This window comes from Microcaecilia unicolor, chromosome 13, assembly GCF_901765095.1.
Source record: "Microcaecilia unicolor chromosome 13, aMicUni1.1, whole genome shotgun sequence".
NCBI lineage: Eukaryota > Metazoa > Chordata > Amphibia > Gymnophiona > Siphonopidae > Microcaecilia > Microcaecilia unicolor.
Window position 1 is genome coordinate 41,812,278 of NC_044043.1, and position 20,180 is coordinate 41,832,457.

General features: G+C 46.0%; 1 protein-coding gene across 4 annotated transcripts in view; it reads left to right on the top strand.

The window, feature by feature from the left end:
* The window catches only part of AKAP1 (A-kinase anchoring protein 1), a 163,383-nt gene that overhangs the window by 103,422 nt on the left and 39,781 nt on the right, over nucleotides 1-20,180 (top strand). For all 4 annotated transcript variants that reach the window (XM_030222232.1, XM_030222231.1, XM_030222234.1 and 1 more), the window contains one exon: nucleotides 17,677-17,744. In XM_030222232.1, coding sequence (XP_030078092.1) covers nucleotides 17,677-17,744 — 68 coding nt within the window. The remainder of the gene's footprint in view (nucleotides 1-17,676; nucleotides 17,745-20,180) is intronic.

Below are 20,180 nucleotides of genomic sequence, written 5' to 3' on the forward strand. Positions count from 1 at the left end.
CGCACCCAAAGATGATATAGCTTGTTTTTCTAGCTATAAGTTGAAGGAGAGAGTACTAAAAGCTTCCCGCCAGGTTCCCTCATTCACATGGGATTACCTACAAGATTGAAGTCTATCAAGATCCGGCAGCGGCAACGCTGAGACGCAGAAATGAACTAAAGCCATTTACTAGAATACTGCAGGAACTGAACATTCAATACAGGTGGAGACACCCATTTGCCCTGGCATTTTATAAGGAGGGCAAGTTGTTTCAAGTGAAATCTGTGGAGGAGGCGCAAGCGGTGTGCCCAGAAGCGGCAATGGACAAAGAACTGGTAGATGCCCTTAGGGCACAACGGAGCACAACGCCGATGGCCCCGCCAAAATGGACAGAGCGAATAAAGGAACCAAACATCTCCAGCACCAAAAATCTACAACACGAGTTCCTTGAGACTCCAGCGAGAACTACCTGATTGGTCAGGCGGGACTATGGGTGACTCAGTGGATAAGCGTATCTGCCAGTTATGAGACTTGTTGAATAGGAATGGTTTGGTTATACTTGTTTTAAGTTTCATATTGGGATAAGTGGTGCATGACTTATCTCTCTCTTTCTCTCAGGAATGGTACCTGGTGGAGAATCATTAGGCATCATTTTGGTGAGAAGATTGGGTGGGTGGGAGGGGGGAAGGGGAGTTGGGGGGGAGAGGGGGAAGTTAAAAGCGATATAGGAGGGAAAAGAACCACGAATAGGGAACTGGAAAGTCTGCTGATGAGTATTGGATCTAGGTTAGGGTATACATGCCAGGATGATTGGTACCAACCTTAATGGGTGATTTAAAGTGGCTGACCCTAAGTGTTAAAGGGCTAAATACCCCTAGAAAAAGGTGCCTAATGTTCCAGCTATCCGGAAAGGAACAATTATCCAATACCAAAAAATATGGGATATATATGATAAATTGCGAAAGATACTCTAATGGTTCACTCTCCTATTGAGGGAATTAAGAAACAGCGAGAAGGGAGGGGAGGGAGAGAAGTATAGTCACTATATTTGTTACTAGAGATAAGATAAATAATGTACAATAAGCATTGACAGCAGTAATGATGTTTTGGTATGAGACTTTATTTGTAAAATTTCAAAATAAACAAATTAAAAAAAAAATGTTACCACTTTCTGAACTGTCTGAGATTGCCTGGCCTAATTTTGTTTTAATGATAAATATGCCCAAGCAAAGAGAGAGGGTTGCAAACTTGAGGATTTTTTCCTTTTTTTTTTTCTCTGAGGACAAGCAGGGTGCAGTATTCTGTGATGGGCAATGTCATCGACAAGTGTCCCGGTGCAGACACTTCCCAGTGTTCTAGTTTCTAGAAGCTTTTGGAAGTGGCCTTCTGTGCATATGTGTCTCTTCCCATCTGTCATCATCATGCGGGACCAGGTCATTCTGTTCTTTTCCATGAAGCAGTAAAGGTGCATCTTTTCTGGTCTTCCCTCAGTTCACAACTGTCAGCAATTCTTGCCTTGCTTATTTCTTTCATTTGTGTATCATGTGGGGCCAGAGCCTTTTATTCCCCTCATATCTTCTTAGTAAGGTTTTTGGCACTTTTTCAAGTTTTCTTCATTTTTCTATGGCTCACCAGGCCTAGAGCTCTCCCGGTTGCAGTTTTTTCATCTTTTTCATGCCATTTGACTTCACCTCAGCTGCTTTTTCAGACATGCCCCTTAAAGCTCTGGGCAACAGGACTATGTCCCTCACTGACATACGTAATTGGTCCTGCAATTCCTGGGACCGGATCATTATCCCTTTCTTTGTAAATTGTGTTCTCTGATGTCAAACAAAGAGATTAGAGGTTGTGAGCAGCAATATGAATCAAATTGAAACCAACTTTTTTGGTTTTTTCAAGCATGAAAAAAATATTTGGTGTAGAAAAGTCTGACCCATTGGTTTCCTTGGCTTCAGGAGCTGCACAGGACACTAGGGACACAATGACATCAAAGAGGTCTCCATCTCCCTTGCATTGGTAGCACTCGTTGGTATTGGGCATCCTCTGATCCCACCTTGAAGACGAGGAGAAATTTGTCTTTGTTTTAATCGATGCCAAGAGACCCCGATGACACATGTTGGGTGGAAGCTAAGAGCAATTGGCACCAGTACCCCTCGAAGCATGGTGTCAAGAGCATTGAGGATTGAAGTTATTGTTACTCTCTCCGCACCCCTAATTTGAGCACACCATCTTTCAAGGAACCAGACTGGGTGCAACAGCCTCCAGGAAGCTGAGACCAGGTGACTGATTCAGCTCTGATGACTCCTTGGGAAGTGACTACATTGGCTGAACTCTAGTCTTTATCAGTGGTAGCCCTCAAGTGGATCCAGTAAAGATGAAAGATGAAATAGGGTGTCTCCTGACCTGGCACAATTCTACCACATCAAGGGTATCAATGACAGCACCTCGAGAGCTCCAGCCTATTCTTCAGGCTCATGCAGTGTTTGTCAGGCAGGCATGGACACTGGTACCCAGAGGAGAATCTGATCTGATGCCAGCCAAGCCATGATGATTTCCAGTGCTTCAGAGGAGGAAGTTTCCTTAGGTCATGGGAGATCTCTGGTTTCTTGACACTTGCTCAAGCGCTCCTGAGTCTGACTTGGACTGCTCCTGGGTATCTAAGGGGGCACCAGAGTTGGTCTTGGAGGAGTCATCCCTTGGTGTTCTATCAGATCCCCCCTCCCACAGAAAAGGAGAAGTCTCCCCCCCCTCCCACAGAAAAGAAGTGTCTCCCCCTGAGGAGCTTTCCTTTTTTTTTTACTTTATTCGGAAGATGGCTAACTCTGTCCCATTTCAGTTAGACTGAGGGTACGTCCAGGGCAGAGTTTTTAGACATTCTCCAGATAGATGCCCCTCCAAAGGAAGCTGTGACAGTGCGCATACACGAGTCTTTAAGAATATTCAGATGACAGCTCGAGGACGTTCAGCGATTCAATGGTTTCATAATAATCCTTCTAAATTGTGGGTACAAATCGAATAAGATCAGGTGGGGCCGGTGCTTCTGAAATATCTGTTATGGCTTTGACATAGATTTTTACAAACAGGTGTTTCTCCTATCATTTTGCATACTTTTCAGGTCTTGGATTCATGAAGTTCAGTAGTGGACTTTCAGTTTTCTCGTTATGCTCCCATGTTCCATAACCCTGAATTCCCACTGGGAATGGTTTCTTGGACCTATAGATTATGGGAGCAACGTGGATTAACCAGATGGGGTCAACTCGATAATGATCATGCCTAGATAGCTTTCCAGACTCTGTCTTGGGATTTTGATTTACCCCAATCCCATCATTATGCTTATGATCAATTTGTTCATCTATTGTCCTCTACACATTTTAAGTCTAGGTTGACAAGGGACTATACCTTTTTGGAGGACACCTGTGAGGATTTTAGATCTACAACATTTTTTATGAGTATGCTGTATGGTTATTTAAGGGATCTTCGGGTTCCTGAAAAGATATAGAGTTCAGTGAGAACATGAACTGGATGTTACATATACACCAGAGGATTGGGATGATATTGAAAAGTCTCTGGCAAAGATAGCTATGGTCTCTAACATTAGTGAGAATAATGTCAAGATTGTTTACCCTTGGTATCTTACCCAGATTGTCTCCATTGGTGGTTCCCTCAGACTTCTGGGTTATGTTGGAGAGGATGTGGAGTTCAGGGCACTTTGGGTCACATTTGGTAGTCCTGCCTGAAAGCAGTTGCTTTTTCAAAATCCATCTGCTTCCAAATTTTGTGGATAACTGGTTTGAGAGTTCCCTGGGACCCTGGGATTTTCTTGTTGAATAGAGCAATCCTGGGATTTCGGAAACATCAGATTTTGTTGGTATGCCACTTGTTACATGTGGCTAAATTCACTCTAACTGCTGCTCGGAAGACACCAGGAGTCCCACCTTTGATTAGGTGGAAAGCTCGACTTTATACTGTGTATAAGTTGGAAAAACTAACTGCTATTAGGTGGAAATCTTTCAGAACTTGGGGAAAGATTTGATCTGTTTGTAATTTGAGGTTTGTGGGTGAGTGAGACCTGGTTTGGCTTTTTATATGTGATACCTTCTTAGAGCCCTGGGGTTTGAGGCTTTTTTCTCTTTTGTGTTTTTTTTTTCCTTTAATTTTGGTTTATGCAAAAATTACACAAATTAGAGGTTTTCTTAGCAGTGAAATTACATTGTGTTTTCATTTAAGCAAATTGTACAGGCTTGTAATTTTCTTTGTCTAGTGTAATAAAGACTTCGTTAAAATAAAAAAAAGAATGTTCAGGTGAAGCCCATTCTACATCTTATCAAAAAGGTCAACTGTCTATGTATAAAGTCCAAAAGGCTCCTGGATTTGAGAAGCTCCAGCTTCCTCACCGTTTCCAAAGTGGTCAGATCTACTCTCAAAAGAGCCAAGAGTTTGTCTTTCGGGAATACATTCTTTCAGAACACAATGCTCACATCCTGCATAGCTTCTTACCAGCTCTTTAATGAGCATGTACTTGTGGAACGTTGTGTGCCTTATAGTGGAGAGACTACCTCCAGACAAAGCAGAGGAACTCAGCTAGTAGCCAAAGAGCAGGAGTGTGGAAAGTACATGGTTCTGGGCAACCTTTGATGCTTTCAAAATGTGGGACATTGTGTGCCTTATAGTGGAGACTTTCCTTTAGGGAAAGTAGAGGAACTCAGCTAGTAGCCAAAGAGCAGGAGTGTGGAAAGTACATGGTTCTGGGCAACCTTTTGATACTTTCAAAATGGCATCCAGGGCCTCTGCTATGTGTATTGGGTTGCAAAGACTTGCCTGTCTGTGTGCCTCAGACCTGGAACCTGCAGTTCAGGAGAAGCTAATGGACGTGCTGTGCTGGGGGAAAATTTCTTTGCTGACAAGGAGAAGGATACAGACTTTATCAAGAAACACTTTGATACCATCAAGTTACTGTCCCAGCCCACTCCTGACTTGGTGGCCTCATGCAGGATATATTCAGACAGAGGGTAACAGAGAACCTGCTACTTGGAAAGGCGTAGGTTTCCTCCACCCTCTAATTCCCCAAAACAATCAGGTATTATTCCCACCAGAGACAGCACCAGCTTTACAATCAAAAGCAGGAATAAACTTTTGACTGGCTACAGGAGAGCATAACTGCAGTCCCAGGAACCGTTCTGAAAGGCCTGTCAGTAGAAGGGAAGCTGAACTTTTACCAAGAAAGATGGCCCTTTATAACCTGTAACCAATCTGAATATGTTACACACTACAATTGGGGAAACCCCTTCAAATTGTCCTCCAAGAACTTCAGAGTTCAGCTCACAACACCAGAAATTACTTCTAAAGGAACTCTTCCTCTTACAGGCCAATGCAGTTGAACTTGTTCCACCTGGAGAAAGGACAGGGATTTTACTTCCAAGTAGTTCCTTTTGACAAAGAAAACGGGGGAATTTTGTCTTATCCTAGACCTAAGGGCCCTGGACAAATATCTGAAAAACCAAAAGTTCAGGATGGTTTCTCTAGGCACCCTTCCATGATTCGGGAACAAGATTGGCTGTGCTTTCTGGATTTAAAGGATGCCTATACCCACATTCACATACATCCCAATCACAGAAAATATTGGAGATTTTGTATAGAGACACACTACTACAAGTACCATGTATTGCCATTTTGCCTTGCGTCATCACCTAAGGTTTTCACAAAGTATCTAGCAGTGGTTGCAGTGTTGCTACACATGTTTGCCTACCTAGAAGAATGGCTGGTCAGGAAAACATCAAAGGAAGAGGCACAGGAATTCATGCACAGAACCATTTGGGTACTGAAGCTACTGGGTCTCATCATAAACAACCCCGTTCCACCTCATCCCATCTCAGCAATTGAAATTCATAGGGGCCCTGCTAGACATGACTCAAGCCAAAGCCTTTCTCCATGATTCACACAGCTGCTCAGCAGATGTTAAGGATGCGAGGCCCATGGCCTCTACAGTTCGTGTCACACCCCTGACATGCCTCAATTTGAGGATAGTTCAATGGACCCTGTCTTCCAAGTGGTGTTGGACCATAGGGAATCTTCAGGATGTCATTACTGTCTTGCTGTCTCTCTGGGACTTTCTTGGTGACTAGCTCATTGACTCTCATTCCAAATACCCAAGTACCACAAGACTTTAAAGATAGATTCACCCACCATAGGGTGGGGAATTCATGTAGCTAGTCTTCACATCCAGTGTTGGTGGTCTGCCTTCACCAAATCAAGCTCTTCGAGTTAAGAGCGATCTGGAACTTTGTAAGGGCTTTCAGAGATTTGCCAGCAAATCAAATTTTCCCTAATTCAGATGGACAACTAAGTGGTGATGTGCTGTGTCAATAAGCAGGGAGGGACAGGCTTGTACCTCGTGTCAGAAAACAGTCGGGATTTGGCTATGGGCTATATCTCATAGAATGGAACTCGGAGCTACTTACCTGGCAGGAAAGAATAATTGCTGATGGATATGAGCAGGGTCGTGAAATCATACAAATAGTCCCTAAACTTGGACATTGCACAGAAGATTTTCCAAGAGTAGGGCACACCCTCAGTGGATCTTTGTTGCGCACCTCAACAAGATCTTTCAGTTCTATTCAAGGACAGAATTACACTGCAGCCTAGCCTCAGATGCCTTTCTCCTCAGTTGGGGCAGGAGTCTTCTGTATGCATATCCTCCAAGGCCTCTCATAGCAAAGATTGTCCTGAAATTCAAACATGATTGGACAAGTGTGATCCTCATTGCATCTTATTGGGAGTGGAGGAGTGGCCTAGTGACATCCAGAGGTGGCCAGTTCAAATCCCACTGCTGCTCCTTGTAACTCACCTTGAGCTACTACTGAAAAATGTATGAGCAAAATCCAAATAAATTATTGGCCAAGACCATCTGGTTTTCCCTACTTCTGGAGCTTGCCTCAGAAGATCCGTGGATATGGGAGTGTGTTCCAAACCTAATCACTCAGAATGAGAGGTCCCTCTTGCATCCCGGTCTCCAGTCCCTGGCTTTCATGGCTTGGAAGTTGAGAGGTTAGAAGTAGACTCCTTGAACCTCCTAGTGGGTGTGTCAAGCTTTTACCTCTAGGAGAGATTTCACTAAGAGGTTCTATGGTTTCAAGTGAAGAAGGTTTACCATCTGTGAGGGCCCTAGACTCACAGGTAAAGCAGAGAATTTACCAGGCTTTTTAATATTGAAAACGACAAATGACTACAAACAGGAGTTGCAAAGATGTAGATGTAGTGATATAAACTTTATATCATTACATCTAAAACTTGGCACTTTAGCTCTAGACCCCTTTTCTTGTTGAACACAAAAACTGCTTGAATACCATCTGCACTTATCTGAGTTTGGACTCAAAACCAACTCTGTAAGAATTCATCTTAGTGCAGTTGGAGCTTATCACCATGTAGAGAGTAAGCCCATATCTGTTCAGCCTTTGTTCGCTTTATGAGAGGTTTGCTCCTTATGAAACCTCCCATCAATCTTCCTACAGGGTCATTGGATCTTAATGTCATCCTAACCGAACAGATGAAAGCATTTTGAGCCACTTGATTCCTGTCATCTGAAGTATCTTGACCTGGAAGGTCCTGTTTTAGTTGGCAGTTACTTATCTTGCAGGATCAGTGAGTGCCAGGCCCCTAGTAGCTGATCCACCTTATTCAAAAGAGTGGTGACTGTGTACACACCCCAAGTTCCATCTTAATCAGGTAATTGTTCTACTAACATTTTTCAAGCCCATCATGATGAAAGTGTTCTTCAAAGCCTTCTATATTGGAAGAGGATTAACACCCCTTAAAGTCCACTCAGCTTTTTGTTTCTCTTGACCCCAACCAGATAGAGTCTGCAGACTGCATCTCCCTCACTTATGTCGAGACAGTTCTGACTCTAGAGTAGGATTGTCTAAGTTAACCTTGTCTGCTTACAGCCCTCGAGTGATATGCCCAAATGAATATGCATGAGAGAAATTGTATATGGGAGAATGCATCTTGTAAGACGTTCTAATTTTGTAACATTTCCTAGCCCTAAAGGTATCCACTATTGGAAATTATTTCAGACAATTTTTATGTATCAAGCAACAGCTTTTTGGTCATATCTTCCAAATGGGATTAAAGCTTTGTTCAGTTTTGTTAGCTTTAAAAAGATGCTTAAAACTTATCTTTTTAAGAAGTATGTTTTGAATACAGTGAATTAGTTATAATTCAGTGTATGTTTTTAGAAGTTTGGTCTAGTTCCTTGTATTGTTTTCTGCTTTGAACTACATTTGGTAATAGCAGACTATAAGCTCTGTCACTGTATGTATATTTATTAGGGATATTCTGAAAACCTCATCTGCTTGCAGCCCTAGAGGACTGAACTTGGAGAAGCCTGCTGTAGAGGGTCATGTCACAGCTCACAATTTTAGAGCCATCGTTGCGTCGGTTGCCCACTTGAGGTCTGCCTCCATAGAGGAGATTTTTAGGGCTGCAATAAGGTCTTCTGCCCACACATTCAAATCTCACTACTGTCCAGCAAAACATTCCTGATACAACATCCAGTTTGGTAAGACTGTCTTTCAGAATTTATTTGGGGTATAGAATCCAACTCCACCCCCTCCCCCAGGCCCATTTGTTACAACATGGCCCTCCGGGGGGGGGGGGGGTCAAGTAATGGCAGCAGTGTGAGCGGATGCCTACAGGCTCGGCTCGATAAACCCCCTTCTTATGGCACCCCTGCAGTAAATTTTTCAACCTAACATTCTCACCAACGCTGGAACGGGGGGGGGGGGGGGGGGGGGAGGAATTTATCTGAAAACAAATTGATGGCGGAAGAAGCCGGGAAAGGCTGTTATGCTGATTAAAGCGGCTCGCTCAGGCAGGGAACAGGCTGCAGGGAGCGTGCGCAAGATGGCGGCCCAGCAGCGGAATCCTCTGACACCACAGGCCACTGACGATACTATCCAACTCTCAACCCGAAACATGTCACAACTCTTAGATGACAAACTTGCCAAGCTGCATGTTGCTATGGATGAGCTGAAAGACTCGGTGACTGGCCAGGCGGCTCGCATACAACAAGCGGAAGAGCGTATCTCCGCCCAAGAGGATCGTGTGCAAGTGATGGAAGAAAAAATAGGAATGCTGGAGACACAGAATGCACAACCACTAGAACGGGTGGAGGGCCAAGAGAACCGGACAAGGCGAAACAACCTGCGAATAGTTGGCCTCCCTAAAGCTATAAAAGAAACAGACCTGCTAGAAATCACGGAAAAATGGCTGCCAGAGGCGGTAGGGCTCCCTTCGGAGGTGGGCCCGATCCACGTGGAGAGAGTGCACCGGGTAGGGACTCGGAGAGAGGAAGCAGACAGACTGCGCCCAGTCATAGTATGCTACCTGAACTATGCTACTAAAGCCAGGATACTGGAACTGTACAAACAATCACGCAATTTGGATTACAAAGGTTCTAAAATACTTCTGTTTCAAGACTTTTCGCCACGTGTCTCGGAGCAGCGAAGGGTGTTGGCGCCATTCTGCTCTCAACTCTTCAGCAGAGGTATCAAGTTTGCTTTCCAGTACCTGGCGAGGGTGAGACTGCTGCATAACAACCGAAACCTAACCTTCACAGCGGCTGCAGAGCTTCGGGCGTTCATAGAGAAGCTGCCTCCACGGGAATGAGTGAGAGTCCAGACCTGTGGCAGAGTAAAGTGCTATGAGTTAAAGCCGTGACAGAGATATCTCCCTAAAGACAGATCGCTTATAGGAGTCCCTGGCCAACTGTTGGAAATTTGTTGTTGTTCATTGGAACTATAGTAGGGACTTATGTTTGTTGGTGAGACCCCCCCTTTATGGCAGGGGGGATTGTACTGTAACTGCTTAGTATCCACTGCACGGGAGGAGGGTGGGGCGGGGAGGGAGCGGGAAAGCTATAGCAGTGAACAGGTTGGGGAGGCTCGGGTTAGAGGAGAGACGGGGGTGGCGGGGGAGATGAGGGGATGGGGTGGGGAAACATTTTTGTGGGTGATTGGGTGTGTGTGGGCATTTGGAGGGTGTGTGAGGGGTTCCATGTGAGGGGTGAGGTTGTGGTGGATGGTTGGAGAGGGGGGGGAGCTTGACAAGTTTTTGGTGTGGTTCAGGGATTTAGAGGGTGAAGGGAGGGACTCCTTGCTCTAGAAAATGCTGAAGCTTAGTTCTGTCCCAAGGGAGTACTTGCCCTAAACGGACGGGGGCGGCGCAGCTGGGATGCCGTCCCTAATCTCCGAAATGGCTGGCTTGCACCATCGCAATAGACCGCTATTAGAGTGGTGGAATGGGTGACCTACGAATTGCCACACTAAACGTGGACAGAATACACTCTCCTGTAAAACGCACAAAGATCCTGAACTATGTCAAATGTTCTCAGGTGGAGGTCTTGCTCTTGCAGGAGACACATTTAACTGAACATGAACATGCTAAATTGGAAAGAGATTGAGTTGGAGAGCTGGCATCTGCATCTTACAATGGTAGGCAGCGGGGGGGGGGGGGGGGGGGGGGGGCAATTCTGATCCATAAGAAATTGGACCACCTATGTCATAAGATTATTGCAGACCCCGATGGACGATATGTGGTTTGGATGGGGGAACTGCAAGGGGAAAAAATAGCTATTTGCTATGTTTATGCCCCCAGTGTTTACTCACACAGTTTCTTCTTCAAACTGATAGCTTTGCTGGCAACTCTTCATGGGTATCATAGTAACATAGTAGATGACGGCAGAAAAAGACCTGCATGGTCCATCTAGTCTGCCCAAGATAAACTCATATCTTGAATTTGTACCTGTCTTTTAGGGCACAGACCGTATAAGTCTGCCCAGCAGTATTTCCCGCCTCCCAACCACCAGTCCCGTCTCCCATCACCGGCTCTGGTACAGACCGTATAAGTCTGCCCTCCCCTATCCTAGCCTCCCAACCACCAACCCCTCTTCCCCCCACCTGCTCCGCCACCCAATTTCAGCTAAGCTTCTGAGGATCCATTCCTGCTGCACAGGATTCCTTTATGCATATCCCATGCATGTTTGAATTCCGTTACCGTTTTCATCTCCACCACCTCCCGCGGGAGGGCATTCCAAGCATCCACCACCCTCTCCGTGAAAAAATACTTCCTGACATCTTTTTTGAGTCTGCCCCCCTTCAATCTCATTTCATGTCCTCTCGTTCTACCGCCTTCCCATCTCCGATAGTGGGAGGAGACTTCAATATTATGGCTGACCCACTAATTGACTGCAGTCCCCCAAAGAAAAGGCCCAAAGACCAAGAGGCACAGGGGGTAAACTTTTTAATGCAAGAACTGAATCTCCTTGATATCTGGAGGGTACTTCACCCGGACGAACGCAACTTCACCTTCTCTCAGGTTCACAAAGTGCAGGCTCGGTTGGATTGCATTTTAATCTCCCAACCCTTTCTATCACTAGTCAGGGAAGCAGACATAGAGGATGGGGTGGTTTCTGATTACAGCATGGTATGGGTGGTGGTGGGTCTTTCCCCTAGGAGACAACCAAGAGGATGGAGGATGAATCCCTCCCTCTAGCTAGATGATGAAAATTAAGAGTCTTTTTAGGAGAAGAGTGGAAGCACTATTTAGAGGAGAATGATCCAGATGAGGTGGACACCGTGTTATATTGGGAGGCAGGGAAATATTGGGAGGCAGGGAAAGCGGTTCTTAGAGGTAAGATAATTGAATATAGCTCCAGGAAGCGCAAAGCACAAGTGCTGGAATTATTGGCTCTGGTACGACAACTGCACTCCACCAGGGCATTATTGGTGAGGGGCGGCCCAGAGCAAGTGCGGCAGCAGTATATGGATACCAGACACAAGATCAATCTACTACTAAATCAGAGAGCCATTAAGGACATTCAATTATACAAATATCAGCTACATAAGTGGGAAAACAAAGCAGGACAATTTCTAGCCATGCTAATTCGCACCAGAGCCCCTAGACAAGTGATTACTAAAATTAGGAATACAGCTGGCACATTAACAACCAAAGAGAAGGACATACAAGAGGCCTTTGTTGGTTTTTATAGCTCCAAAGGGTGTTGAGGTTCTTTGGAGGGTTGAAGCTCCCCAGCCTGTGTCAGGACCAAATGCCGCATTTGAATGCCCCGGTTGCCAGGAGGGAGATACAGCAAGTCTTGAAACACTTGAAATTGGCAAAAGCCCCGGGACCGGACGGGCTAGGCCCAGAATATTATAAAAGTTTAGGAAACATAGCTGGCCTGTTTCAAATGCTGTCAGGCGCTGTGCAGTAGAGGACAGGACATTGGTAGCGCATGCCACTATTATGGTTCTTCCCAAACCGGGCAAGGACACAGAACTGCTGGGGTCATACAAGCCTATATCCCTGCTGAATCAGGACCTTAATCTGTTTGACAGCATCATGGCCTCGAGGCTAGGCAAAGTGTTGCCTGGGCTAGTGCATGCGGATCAAACTGGGTTTGTGCCAGGGAGGTATGCATCTGCGAATACTCTGAGAGCATTAAGCGCAATTCAAGCAAAAGGAAATAAACCCGGGGATGCTGTCATTGCTAGTTTAGATGCTGAAAGGGCATTTGACAAAATCCTATGGGATTACCTGTTCTGGGTACTCCCCCAGTTTGGAATTATGGGAGAATTTCTTACTGGTATACGGGCGCTTTATACTTGCCCCACAGCACAAATCTTGGTGAACGGACAGCTCACTCCCTCTTTCACGTTGCAAAGGGGTCGAGACAGGGATGCCCGTTGTCGCCAATGTTGTTTGTCCTCTCGCTGGAGCCTTTAGCATGTAAAATCCGTCAATCCAGTCTCCTACAGGGCATACGGGTGGGACAGCAGGCATATAAAATTAACCTCTTTTCCGACGACATGCTGATATTTTTGGACGACGCCTCTCACAACATAGCCTCCCTGGTGACCCTCATCCAACAATTTGGCTCCTTCTCTGGTCTGAGGATTAATTTTGAGAAGTCAGAGGCGATGGCATTGTCTTCTGCATGCCCGTGTAGGTCCCTGTTAGACTTTCCATTGGCATGGAATAAGGGTCCCTTGAAATATTTGGGAGTATACTTACACTTGGATCCGGTGACCATGTACAAGAAAAATGTGCGGGAGAGAATTGAGGGAATCCGCGCCTTGTGCCATAGATGGAGGGACCTACCTATCTCGTTGCTAGGACGAATAGCCCTGGTTAAGATGGTTCTTCTACCTAAGATCTTATACCCCCTACAAATGCTCCCCTTTTGGATAACCAGGAAAGATGAGGGGATATACAAGGGAGTGGCGTCCTTTATATGGTCAACACGGAGAGCACGTATAGGGGTGGCTAAGCTAGAGCAACCTAGGGCAAAAGGGGGTGTCAACTTACCGGATTTACGTTTATACAATGTGGCGGCCCTGCTTTGCTGGCTGCACAAGATACACACGGAGGCACACCCATACACCGTTTTCAATGCCCTTCGCGCTAAGGGAACGGGTTCCACATTGTCACCACTATTGAGACAGATACGAAAGGCATGGGAGTGGTGCCGCTCACGAGTAGGGGGAGCCTCACCATTTTGAGAAGCCGTGTGTAACCCAGACTTTCCTGCAGGGCAGAGGATTTCGGTCTGGGATACATAGAGGAAAGGGGGTTGCAGATACGTGGGTCAGTTTCTGGAACTTGGAGGGAGTGGCATACCCTCATTCCAGCAATGCCAAGTAGAGTGGCACCTCCCTGATAAGTTGCTGTTCTCTTATTACTAATTTAGACACTAAATTACATTCACTTTGACATTTAGAGACTGTGTCCCCGCCTTTACCCAACTGGACCAGATTTTCATGCAGATGCCGGCCGGCCTCTAATAAGCTTTCAGGGTGCTATAGGTTGGGAAAGAAACAGCGAGCTTCCCCGACTCTGGATAAGCTAGCATTGCAATGGAGCGTGAGTATGGGGGAACCCTTTGCTAGGCAAGACTTCGCCCACTGTTTTGAGTTGGCTTTTAGGATTACACCAAATGTGCGACTGCGTGAAACCCAATTTAAGATCCTACATGATGTATATATTTCGAAAAGCAGGGGGAAGCTGATTGGTCTTTGGGAGAATGAAACGTGTGATAAATGTGAAGTGGGCAAGGGCACCACTGTGCATCATTTTTGGAATGTACCAAACTTCAATCTTTTTGGACGGGTGTCCTCTCGAACATTGGACGTATGGTTCCCTGTTACTGGGCTTGGACTCTAGCTTACACACCCAGGGTTTGGATGAGCATCTTCAGCGTTTTGTACTACTGGCATTATTGCTGGTGAGAAAAACTGTATATCACTATTGGGTGGGGAAGGACCCTCCAGTGTTGGCTGAGTGGAAAACCAGTGTGAAACAAATGGCAACTTGGGAATTGATGAGCATGCCCTTTACTGGGGGGGAACCCAGCTGGCAGAGGACGGTATAGGGATATCTGGAAGTCAGCACAGGTCTTCCTGGATGGACAGGAGAGTCATAATCTATCTGGGAAGGGCACGGAGTAATAGAAGGGAGTTAGGGGAGGAGAGGGGGAGGGGGACCCTAGGGGGGAGAGAAAAATTGAGAATGGTCCATGACGAGATACTGCTGCACTGGTAGTAAATGTGTTCTGTTATAAGCCTTGTGACCCATGGTTTGTATGTCAATTGACCCGTTAATTACTTTTAAAGTTGATTTGTTCTAACTGTGATGTGCACCATCTCTCTATATAAAACGCACCTCCAACGTTCTAATGAAGCCTCTGTTAGCCAACATTCTAAAGTGAAGGGGGTGAGATCGCATTGTGTCTGCCCCGCCCACGCGTCAAACGTGATGACGTCGAGGGCGGAGCAATGACACTCAACCAATCGCAACGCTCGGCAGCGAAGCATCAGGGAAGGAGGCGGCGCTCTCGACGTCTAGCCTTCCCTTCGCTGTGTTCCGCCTTCTTCTGACGTCAAGGATGACGTCAAAAGAAGGCGGAACACAGCGAAGGGAAACCTAGACGTCGGGAGCGCCGCCTCCTTCCCTGACGCTTCGCTGCCGGAACCGGCACGGAGGTAAATTTAAAAACAAGAAAAAAAAAAAAAAAACAACCATGTTGGGGGGAGAGAAGAGGGTGGCCACTAAAGAACAACAATGGGAGCGGGAGGGCAGGGGAGAAACGACAGCATGGATGCGAAGGGGGGGGGGGAGAAGAGGGCGGCCCAGGCTGAGACATGGGAGAGAGAGGAGCATGGATGCAAGGGGGGTCATGAAAGGGAGACAGGGGACTTGCTGCAAAAGGATGAATGGAGGCGGCAGGGGACAGAGGAGCATGGATGGGCATGGATTGGGATGGCAGGGCTCAGGAAGAGAGGGCAATTGCTGGAAAGTGATGAATGGAGGGGGCAGGGGACAGAGGAGCATGGATGGGCATGGATTGGGAGGGCAGGACTCAGGGAGAGAGGGAAATTGCTGGATAGGGATGAATAGAGGGGACAGATGGGCATGGATGGAAATGGATTGCAGGGCAGGCCTCAGGGAGAGAGGGCAATTGCTGGATAGGGAAAAATGGAGGGGCCAGGTGACAGATGGGCATGGATTCGAAGGGCAGGACTCAGGGAGACGGGAATTGCTGGATAAGAATGAATGGAGGGGACAGATGGCCATGGATGGATATGGATTGCAGGGCAGGCCTCAGGCAGAGAGGGGAAATGCTGGATAGGGAAAAATGGAGGGGCCAGGTGACAGATGAGCATGGATGGGCATGGATTGGAAGGGCAGGACTCAGGGAGAGGGGAATTGCTGGATAGGGATGAATGGAGGGCACAGATGGCCATGGATGCATATGGATTGCAGGGCAGGCCTCAGGCAGAGAGGGGAATTGCTGGATAGGGATGAATGGAGGGGCCAGGTGACAGAGGAGCATGGATTGGAAGGGCAGGACTCAGGGAGAGGGGAATTGCTGGATAGGGATGAATGGAGGAGACAGATGGCCATGGATGGATATGGATTGCAGGACAGGCCTCAGGCAGAGAGGGGAAATGCTGGATACGGAAAAATGGAGGGGCCAGGTGACAGATGAGCATGGATGGGCATGGATTGGAAGGGCAGGACTCAGGGAGAAGGGAATTGCTGGATAGGGATGAATGGACGGGACAGATGGGCATGGATGGATATGGATTGCAGGGCAGGCCTCAGGCAGAGAGGGGAAATGCTGGATAGGGAAAAATGGAGGGGCCAGGTGACAGATGAGCATGGATGGGCATGGATTGGAAGGGCAGGACTCAGGGAGAGGGGAATTGCTGGATAGGGATGAATGGAGGGCACAGATGGGCATGGATGGATATGGATTGCAGAGCAGGCCTCAGGCAGAGAGGGGAAATGCTGGATAGGGAAAAATGGAGGGGCCAGGTGACAGATGAGCATGGATGGGCATGGATTGGAAGGGCAGGACTCAGGGAGAGGGGAATTGCTGGATAGGGATGAATGGAGGGGACAGATGGGCATGGATGGATATGGATTGCAGGGCAGGCCTCAGGCAGAGAGGGAAAATGCTGGATAGGGATGAATGGAGGGGGCAGGGGACAGAGGAGCATGGATGGGCACACACACACACTATCACACTGTCTCTCACATACACACTTGCACACACTCTCATTCTCACACACACACTCTCTCACAAACACACTCTCTCTCTCACACACTCACACTTTCACTCTGACTCTCAAACAGTCACTCTCACATACACTCTCCCAAACATACACACTCCGAGGAAAACCTTGCTAGCGCCCGTTTCATTTGTGTCAGAAACGGGCCTTTTTTACTAGTTCTTTAATAAAGAAATTTTCAAAAAAAAATGGCCCTCCAAAAAAATAAAAATTTGTAAATAAATTTCTTAAAAATTAATTATATTTCCTGTATTGTTCATTAGGCCTTACTTGTGCAGGCCATTTCTTCCCCCTTTTTTCTTTTGGATGGCATGGTACCTAGGGACTTGAAGAACATAGTTACTCGCCTGTAACAGGTGTTCTCTGAGGACAATAGGATGCTTGTTCTGACTGTCTTGCCCATTAGCGCACCACCAGCCGCTATCGCGGCTAAGTAAACGGGGGGGGGGGGGGGGGGGAGGTAACATTACATTTAGTGTAACAGAAGATTTTTGGGTAACATGATAATGATAAAACATGATATTAGTATAACAAGCAGATATTGTGCAAACTATATCAAACGTTTCATCACATATAAGGTCAAATAAGATTAGCACCTTATTTCTCATTGACTTAGTATTAAACAGTAGTAATCTGAGTTTCTGAAACAAGATAATGTAGACACACTTCCCATTCATCATCCCTTCAAAAAATAACCATAACAGAGAATAATCATTCAAATCTTTTGGATCATTGCAACATGTACCTATTTTGGATTTCTGCTTGTTGACTTCTAAGAAGGCTGCTGACATCAGCAAGGAGGGACGGGTACAATCAATACAATTTGTTTGAAATCAACAAGCAGCCTTGAAAGGGCAGTTCCGCACAGGCAGTTCATGGAGACTAAAACCAAGTGTGTCTGCATAATCCTGTTTGTGGAGAACCCCTGTTACAGTTAAGCAACCTCACTTTGTCTTCAAGGTGTTACCTAGATTCATTTTAGAGAAGGTGCCCTTTATATGCTTTTTAAACAAGAAGGAAACTGTGTATAAGCAGTGATAAAGCAAACTTTGTCTTTTTTTCCCCTCAGGTCAGATTTTGTAACACTACCTTTCCAAGGAGCTGAGGTTTTGTTGGATAATGTAATACCTCTATCAGGTAATAAATTGCTTGTCTTAACTAATAATACCTTTAGCATATTTATAAAAAGAAAAAACATTTTATCTCCTGGGAGCTTACTAGATTTTACAAGTCTTTTATTACCGTTTCACTTTGGGTTTGATTTAGTCAAAGCTGATGAGCAGTATGGATTAGTATCCACAAATAGTCCATTTTGTTTCAAAAGAGAGATTCGGGGAGTAATTTGACATTATCCTAGGGAGATTTTCAAATGTGATGGGAGGAGCCTTTGTAGCATGATATTCGATTTATAATGCCAGGACTACTTCCCTATAAAGGGCAAAGATTTTAGACTGCATTTAGGTCAAAGTCCATGGGTACTTTTCATCCAAAGGTATTTTCACACTTTCACTTTTCTAGCCACATGGAGGTAGGATAGTTTAATATTGTTTTAAAAATTGCCCCCCCCCCCCCCCCCCCCCCACCAAAAAAAAAATTGCAACTTAAAATACTAACAGACACCTCCAAGACCAATCCAGTGTCAGATGCTATTAATGCTCATGTAGTTTTAGATAATGTGTCCAGTTTTTAACCACTATGAATTATAATCAGTGTTGTATTTTGTGATTGAAGGTCAAGGTAATTTGGTGATCATTTGAACCACATACATTAATATTTAGGGGCCCTTTTACCAGAGGCGTATCTGAACTTCGGCGGTGAGGGGGTCAGAGCTAGAATGAGGGGGCACATTATAGCCCCCCCCCCCCGCTGCCGTCACCTACCTTTGCTGGCGGGGGACCCCAACCCCCGCCAGCCGAGGTCCGCTTCCTCCTGCTGCTGCCTTAAAAAATATTCCTTCAGCTGGCGGGGGACCCCAACCCCTGCCAGCTGAGCTGAGGTCTTTTAAGTTCTTCTTCGTCCTCCGTGCTGTTCAAAGCTGCTGAATCCAGTTTTGGAGTCTGACGTCGCAGCACGTTGTACGTGCAGGACGTCAGACTCACAGAAACAGAGTCTGTGAGTCTGACGTCCTGCACGTACAACGTGCAGCGACGTCAGACTCCGAAACTGGATTCAGCAGATTTGAACAGCATGGAGGACGAAGAAGAACTTAAAAGACCTCAGCTCGGCTGGCGGGGGTTGGGGTCCCCCGCCAGCTGAAAGAATATTTTTTAAGGCAGCGGCAGGAGGAAGCGGACCTCGGCTGGTGGGGGTTGGGGTCCCCCACCAGCAAAGGTAGCCCACGGCGACGGCGGGAGGGGGTCCAGGGCGAAATCTGCGGGGGGCCTGTACGCCCCTGCCTTTTACTAAAGTGCATTTAGTTTTGCACTTACCGCACCTTACCAGGAAAAATATGAATGCATAGTAATAGCAAAGGCAGTACAACAACTTGGGGTGTGCTCAGCATGTCCTCTGCAATTCCCATACTGAAATGTTTAGATATCTCTTCTTTCAATTAACATGGATGCACTTAGGGGTCCTTTTACAAAGGCGCTGTAGCGTCTTTAGCACGTGCATTAAGTATGAGTGCGCTAAACGCTATAGACACCCATATATTCCTATGGGCATCTATAGCGTTTAGTGCGCGCTAATCATTAGCTCACGCTAAAAATGCTAGCACGCATTTATAAAAGACCCCCTTAGTGCCTTTTATTGAGAAAATGCTATGTGAACCTGTGCTTGAGGGGAGTAATGCAGTAACAACATTGGGAAATGGACCAGGCTCTCCAGGGACAAATCACAAAGACTTCAAATTCTTAATGGCACAAATTTTATTGATAGAAAATTTGACATATCACTGTGTTTTGGTCCTGCCTCAGGAGTCTTTCTATATTCTTAGGAAAAGAGACCATCCGATGGCGAATATGACAATCTGCATAGAAAACAAGTGGTCTTAAAAAAAAAAAAGACCATATGACGAGCATCAATAAAGGATAATCACTCTCTCAAAATGAGTAACAGATTGCTGCTCATTCTACAGTCTTTTTTTTAAGACCACTTGTTTTTTATGCCAATTGGAACACTCGCCGTCGGACTGTCTTTTTTTTTCTCAGATAATATTGAAAGATTCCTGAGGCAGGCTTTTTGGCCAAAACACGGTGCTGTCAAGTGTCTTCTATCAATAAAATTTGTGCTATGAAGAATTTGAAGTCTTTGTGGTTTGTCCCTGGAGAGCCTGGTCCACTTTCCATTGTTCTTGCTGCTTTGCATCCTTCGTGGGATTTCAGTGTGCCTCCACTTTGGTGGATTTTCTCTATTCCTCTACTTCGGTGGAATTTGAGTAATACCAGTAAACACCAGTGACCCCTACTAGTCAGAGGTAGGAAAAAGACGTGTAACTAATAACACTCTGGAAAGAAAAAAAAATCTTCTATTCAGCTGATCTGAGTTCCAACTCCCTCTTAGTACTCACTGATAAGCTTGCAAGAACCCCAGTAATTAAAAAAGGAATACCGATGAACATCTCCCCCTCAGTGC